The 7,390-nt window shown below is 41.1% G+C and overlaps 1 protein-coding gene across 1 annotated transcript in view; it reads left to right on the top strand.

The window, feature by feature from the left end:
- Window positions 1-3,952: 3,952 nt before the first annotated feature.
- Window positions 3,953-7,390, top strand: part of CAND1 (cullin associated and neddylation dissociated 1) — a 53,063-nt gene continuing 49,625 nt past the window's right edge. The window contains exon 1 of the mRNA XM_048835823.2: window positions 3,953-4,335. Within this exon, the coding sequence (XP_048691780.1) occupies window positions 4,268-4,335 (68 nt within the window). The 5' untranslated portion in view covers window positions 3,953-4,267. The remainder of the gene's footprint in view (window positions 4,336-7,390) is intronic.

Below are 7,390 nucleotides of genomic sequence, written 5' to 3'. Positions count from 1 at the left end.
TGAACACTGAGAATATACTTACTTTTTTTTTTTAAATAACCAGAGGGTGGAACCACTTCCAGACCTCTTGTCTAGAGCCTTCTAACTTCTCTCTTTATGGTATTTTGTTTGCTGAAACTTAATTTGATGATGAAAAGTTTATTGTAGCTGGATACTTTTGCAAAGCAATTTCAGACATTTTGACAGTCCCTTTCAGTCAATTACTTAATCACATGCATTTACTATTTTCAGCACTTTGGTCCTGATCTTGCTTCTTTTGAAGTCAATGGAATCACCAGGCCCCTCAAACAGTTTCCTTTGCTTTTGAGAGGGGCGTATCTGGACTATCTGAATATGACATTTTTGTTTAAAGTTGTGTGAGTTGCTTCTTTTCCTCTGTAAATTTCTAGAAATCTCTTACTATCACAACATTTTAAAAGCACTTCTGGAGATAGAATCCCAAAATATATCATCCTAGCTTTCAGATGAATAATTCATTAGCTTAAGGTAGAGGCTGTGCAGGAGAAAGGAAAACTTAAAATGACTTTTCTTTAACAGGTTAAAGGAAGTTGTCAGGTTGTTTAGTCCTATAATATGGCCTACTTTGAATTGTTGTGATTCGCCATGGTATGTAGCCTGAGTTCAAAAATAAGGAAAATTTAAACAAAAAAACCCCCTAAACCAAACCAAATGAACCCTCTACAATGTGATGTTCTAGCTGAGATGCTAAAGTCAGGAAACTCAGTTACTGTTGAAAGAAAAGGAGTACTTGTGGCACCTTAGAGACTAACCAATTTATTTGAGCATGAGCTTTCGTGTGAGCTGTAGCTCACGAAAGCTCATGCTCAAATAAATTGGTTAGTCTCTAAGGTGCCACAAGTACTCCTTTTCTTTTTGCGAATACAGACTAACACGGCTGTTCCTCTGAAACCTGTCAGTTACTGTTGCTATACCTACTCTAACTCTGTTTACTGGCACATAGTATTCTATATAGTATGTTAACCATAATGCCTATTTACTCAGACACCTACAACAACACACATGTACCCTACCCAATATAGCATTCTATTACTGGTGATTTTTTGTTTTAGCTTAGAATTTCTCTCTATTCTATTTTTCCAAAGTATTTTTTTTCAGATTTAAACCTAGATAATTCCTTAGTGTCATCAGAGAAACATTATTGTAATAAGCTAGAGTTTCCTAGGTGTCTTATCAAGATTCAAAATTCACACTTACAAAGCAAAACACCTTTTATAAATGACAAAACAAGTTAGGTAACATTTTCTCTGGATCAAAATTGTAGCAGCTAGGTGCATTTGACTTACAGCAATAATTTCCTTTTATTCCTGCACAACCAGTTGTAAAAACTGATAACCAGCTTTAAATTTGTCATCCTAAAGGATTAGCTTTAAAGCCTTATACAGAACTATAGAATAATTCTTTACACAGATATATAGAGATGCAGTGCATCTTTTTCTTTCCTGATTGGTGGATTCAGAGTTCTTGTAACAAGTGAAAGTGCAAGCGCCTGGGTGTTCAAATGTGAACTCCGTGAATGTATCTGTAAACCAACCTTACTTTTCACTCACCTTCAACACTTTGTAAATATATTTCAAAATTTAAGACAACATAAATCCTTTCAGGGTCCAGCATATATATAATTAAGATTTGAAGTATCTCTGAGACTAAATGGACAAGATCCAACACTTGTGTCCATCAGGAGCAGATTAGGGTCCCACTCCATCTGTTAAATTGTTTGTGATCATTTGGAAAATAATCTCTTCCACATTAGCCTTATCCATTTCTAAATTGCCCTAGAATAGTTGCATCTACTGTAGCTGATCTCCAGTTGTAATAAGTGGTCTTGAACAGGAAGCACTGTCTCTCCACAAAAAGAAAAGGAGTACTTGTGGCACCTTAGAGACTAACCAATTTATTTGAGCATGAGCTTTCGTGAGCTACAGCTCACTTCATCAGATGCATACCGTGGAAACTGCAGCAGACTTTATATATACACAGAGAAGTATATATAAAGTCTGCTGCAGTTTCCACGGTATGCATCTGATGAAGTGAGCTGTAGCTCACGAAAGCTCATGCTCAAATAAATTGGTTAGTCTCTAAGGTGCCACAAGTACTCCTTTTCTTTTTGCGAATACAGACTAACACGGCTGTTCCTCTGAAACCTGTCTCTCCACAATGGCTTATGTTTCCTGGAGCAGTATTAAACAATATTTTAAGCAGTGCCCTGACTTTAAAACTAATGAGTTACTGAGGCCAACATACGGAGATGTTAAATGATGTTAAAACCAGTTTTACAAAGTGTTCAAGACTAGTGTGCTAAGGGCACAGGCCATATCTACATCTGGTGCAGGGAAAAAACATGTTTCCCCTCTTCTGCTGACCTCTGAGAGGCAGCTACATGCTGCTCCAGCAAAGACTCCCTTTGCTCCAGCAAAGACACCCTTGCCAGGTGTCCTGCTGCTCCTTTCCCCTGGCATGCTGGGTTGTTTTTGTCCATCGTGGCAACATGGTCGGAGAGCATGTAACAATCTGAAAAGGAAAAATATTTGGGATTGAATCCTTTTTTGTTTCTTTTTCTTGTATCAATAAAGCCTGAAAGGTATTTCTGTTTTTTTTTTCTTTTATAAATGGTTGGAAAAGATGAAGACGGGTGTTCTCATGTTTTTACATTGGAAGTGCAGGTATTGTACACCTTAGAAGACTAGCTTGATCTACATTAAATTAGGAAGTCTTCACAATATTTCCCATCAGTTTAGACTAACAGCAGTATTAACACCACCAAATATTCAAAAATAATGGATCAGGCTCATACAATTTACAAGAGTCACTTATATAATTATGAGATTTAAAAAAATAATAAATGTTGTGTTCCTTTCATTTGACTGGTCTTGGAACCTTTAGGGTTTACATTTTCAAGCTTTTCTCCTCAACCATGAGGGTTAGAAACATTTTAGAAGCCTCACAATAAAATCATGAGGATTAGGGATGCCTTGAGACAGCAGTGCTGCGATAGAGGTGTTCAGCTGCTACCAGGCTGTAGACAATGTCTGAACATTAGAGTGCTTGAAACGCCACCCACCTCCAGGAGTTCTGTCTACACTAGAGTACCACCATTATTGCCACCAATGAAGCTAAATCAGGGATAGTAGTGGTGAGAGAATTTTAGCAATGAAAACCCAGTGTAGACACCAGTATTATGATCCAGATAGTAAAAAATCATGAGTCAGCTCTTAACAAAATAATAAGATAAAATAAATACATTGGGTTTCTTTTGATTTGCCTTCTGGTTTCTGACCCCTTAAACTGCACTTGGGTCAGATTTTCGAGCTCCAGTCTCGCCAACCAGAAGGTCTAGAAAGTTATGTTTGTTTTTAAATGAAAGTTGAGGTGCTCAGGTTAGCACGTGTAGGCTAGAGCTGGGGTTTTAAAGACAAAAACAACTGTCAGGAACAGAAGGGAATTGGTTTTATTCAGACTGTTGGAAAATGTTTTTTTGGATTCACAGCCTTCGAACACGGGCAAAAAGGTCAGGTTTGTTAACACCTCCTCTCCCAGCTCCCTCATTTCCTTTTTGCCATCACAATAAATGGACACCCAATACAAAGCCATGTTCTAAACCAGAAAAATGATCGCCCCGCCCCCACACCAGTGGGAGACTACAAGTCCCAGCATGCAATGCTCCGCCAGCGTCTCACAATGCAACTTCTATACCCCAGCATGCAATGCGCCTCATGTTCTAGAAAAACTACACGCCCCAGCGTGCTTTGTTATAGATCACTTCGCGCGCTTCGGCGCATTGCATGCAGGGATTCGTAGTCTTCCAAGCCTACGCTTCTTCCCTCCGCCTCTTCCCCTCTGTAACCGCTGCCTCAACGTCCCGCGCACGCTCTGCGCCACGTACGCTGTGACATCGCCCGAACAACAGCGCGAGCCTGCCGGAGCCAATCAGCAGCTACAAAATCGCGTCGCTCGGGCGGCTCGCGAGAGCCTACTTGAACTTTGACCTCGCCCCAAGCGCGAGCTGTGGCCGTCTCGGGTTCTGTTCCTTTCCCCTCCTCCCGCCTGAGCGAGGCCGCTCCCTTCCCCCCCCGTGTCACCAAGTGGCGATGAGCCTGCCCCCCCGGCGGCGGCCTCACTGATCCCCCTCCCTTCTCGCTCCGCGCCGCCCCCGGGGACACAGCCGCCGCACCCAGCCAGCGCCGTCCCCCGCAGCGGGCGAGGTGGAGCCGGCGAGGCCCAGAAGACGCCCCCCACCGGGACCATCAACATGGCGAGCGCCTCTTACCACATCTCCAACCTGCTGGAGAAAATGACATCCAGCGACAAAGACTTCAGGTGAGCTCCGGGCCCGTCCCCTCCTTGCTCCCCGCCCGCCCGGAGCTCCCCGCGCAGGCCCCTTCTCTCGCCCCTGTCTGCTGAGCCCGCTCTCCGCCTGCGACCCGCGAGGCTGCTGCTGTTGTTGCCCCTCCTCGTGTCTCAACCCGGGCCTGGCTGTTGTGCCCCCGCGGCAGGAGGCCGATGACTCCGGGGCCTGTGGCTCGTGGGCAGAGGCCCGGCTGTCAGGAGGGATGTGCGGAAGGAGTGCGCCATTCCCCCGCTCCCCTGTCTGGAAGCATTGCAGGGGGCGGTGAGCGGGGGTCTGGGCTCAGGGAGAAATCCCAGCCTCCCCGCCCCCCAGGATTGCCCCGAGTTTTCTGGCGCCCAATGAAAGTTTAGTCTCAGTTGCTTGGCTTCTTCTCGGTGTCTGTGAAGTGGCGAGACGAGAGCTGAGTGCGCCGCGCTCAGAAGTCCTGCTGGGGTTGGGACGTGGGGAGCCACAAAGGGCTGACCTCAGTAGTTGGTGACCTGCCTGTGATTTCAGTCCATTAGGTCCATCGGGAGGCTGTCCCACGAGGGTAGGGTTGAAGTGGATAGAAAAGCGTTGGTGCCTACTAGCCTTGTTGCACCTGTTCGGTGGGCAGAGGGTTCCTTGCTCCAAGGCCGACCACGAAAGTCCATGCTTAAAGTTTTCGTAAAGGAAGCCTAATTGAAGATTATAGCTGATGGAGGAGAAAGTGACTTACAGTTTAGGATTTGTCACAACAGAACTAGAATTGTGCAGGTGCACTCAAATAGTAGCTGTTTGCTAGTAATCATAATTGTACATCACTATAGATTAAAGAAGTTGTGCATATAAACTTTGAATATTTGACAGTGAAATTACAATTTTCAGTATGACATAAAGACATAAAATATTTGATTTGTTTCATTATAAATATATTGTAGAAAACAAAGTTGAGGTTTTGTCTCCATGCATTAATTTTTTTAAAATAAACATTTCTTTAACCAGCAGTGGAAGACTAAATGTGTCAACTACTGAATACATCAGGTTAAAAATCATTAAAAAAATTTGGGCATAAGCTTTCATGGGTAAAAAACCCACTTCAGACATCTGAAGAAGTCGGCTTTTTACCCATGAAAGCTTTTGCCCAAATAAATCTGTTAGTCTTTAAGGTGCCACCTCCTGATAATTAAAAAAATTATTCCTTTGCTTGTATTAAATAGCTTAGAAAATCAAAGTTAAATCTAATTTACATCTTGTGTATATGGTACATTTGCATTTAACTCAACATGGACAATAGATTAATCACTTATTTTTGTTAACAGGAATTTTCTGGTAAATCTGATTCCTGGTTCTCATGGATTACCACAGTGCTACATTGTTTAGCTTGCAATCACTGAGAGAGAATACATACATCCAAATAAAACTATTTCAAAGATCATTTAATTAAATTATTACAAAGATCTTTGTATAATAAAATGGTAGGTGAGCTCTGGTTTTCAATTTACAGTATATAGAAAACTTTGTGCACTCGATAAAGCAGTCATAGCATTTAGAGACAAGCTTTATTAGATTTAACTATTGATACTTAGTGGTCAGATTCTTCAGGTGAGTCTTTTGCCTGATTAGATAACTGGCCTAGAATGTTATTTTAAAAATAAAGCTATAGCTCTACAAATCAAAGGAGTGATGCTATGTTTAATATTTTTTCCTTTCTAAATGATTTAGAAGACTAATATTGTAACAGTACAATCTAACATGGAAAATGGTGTTTCAAATGTTTTCTGTTAAATCTTGTTTCTTCATGTTAAGAACTGTTTAAGTTAGAGCTTTTCCAAATTAATTCTTTTCATGCGATTAAATGTTTTATATTTTGCATTGGTGAGGAGAGTGGGTAGCTTCTAACGATATAGCTTACCACTATACTTACTGATTTTGATGGGTTTAAAGTTTTCACAAAAAAATGGCCTGTGTGAAAACTGACACAGTATTAGCCTAGAAAGTGCATTTTTCCAGCCAAATGTGTTTAAAGTTTCTTTGACAGTTTGAGTACAAACAGTAGAAGTATATTTGTTCTAAGTGTTTTTTACATTTTATTCATTTGTCTATATTGAAAAATAATTTTGGACTGTTTAGCATGTTTGAATTCCCAAACCATAAAAGATATGGTTAACAATTCAGGTTTGCGAAGTGACTTAAGTACTAACAATTTTTCTTAATTCAGTTTTATGTATTGTGAATCCAGTAAAATATTCGGAATATGTATTTGCATATTGAATGGAATCGTACATTAAGAATCTGCTTTTTAAGTCCCCCAGTGCTGTAGATTTTTTTAGTAATGCTTAAACCATACCTTAAAGAGGGATGGTGGAGATGCACACTTTCTATTACCAAGGAAGGACAGAATTAACTACATTAAATTGATTTACTTGTTACATTAGTAGTATTTTGTAGCCATTTGCTTTAACTGTCCAATCAAGATTTTGTCCTAAACTTTACATATTTTGATACTAGAGAGACAAGGTGGTTGAGGTAATATCTCTTTTTGGACCACTTTCTGTTGGTGAGAGAGACAAACTTTCAAGCTTACACAGAGCTCTTCTTCAGCTCCTTTTTGATACTGTCATTTGACATGTTTTGATCTCAAAATGCTCTTTTTAGAATTTGGAGCTCCTGGATGCAGCCCATGCAGTAGCAGGCAGATTCTGTTCCCCAGGAAGTGTGGGATGACAGCTATGGTGAAGGTGATCTTTTTTGCAGTTGGGAGTCAAGGCTGCTGTTGCACTGCTGAAGTGCAAGATTAATTGGGCATTGGGAAGCTGCTGGGGACAGGTGCTGAGGGAGTCTATAGAACCTGGAGCTGAAATAAATGGGAACTGCTAATAAGAAAAGCGAACCCAAATAGGTGTTAAGAGGGCTTAGGGGAAAGATGTAGAAAGGGCATGAGAACTTGTGTACGGTTCACTTGACTGTCTTAAACCTGGTCTATGCTGGAAAATTAGATTGAGTGATTTAGCGAGGTTAAAAGAAAAGGAGTACTTGTGGCACCTTAGAGACTAACCAATTTAT

This window comes from Caretta caretta, chromosome 1, assembly GCF_965140235.1.
Source record: "Caretta caretta isolate rCarCar2 chromosome 1, rCarCar1.hap1, whole genome shotgun sequence".
Taxonomy (NCBI): Eukaryota; Metazoa; Chordata; order Testudines; family Cheloniidae; genus Caretta; species Caretta caretta.
Note: the sequence above shows the minus strand (reverse complement) of the source record. Positions and strands in the feature narration are given on the sequence as shown.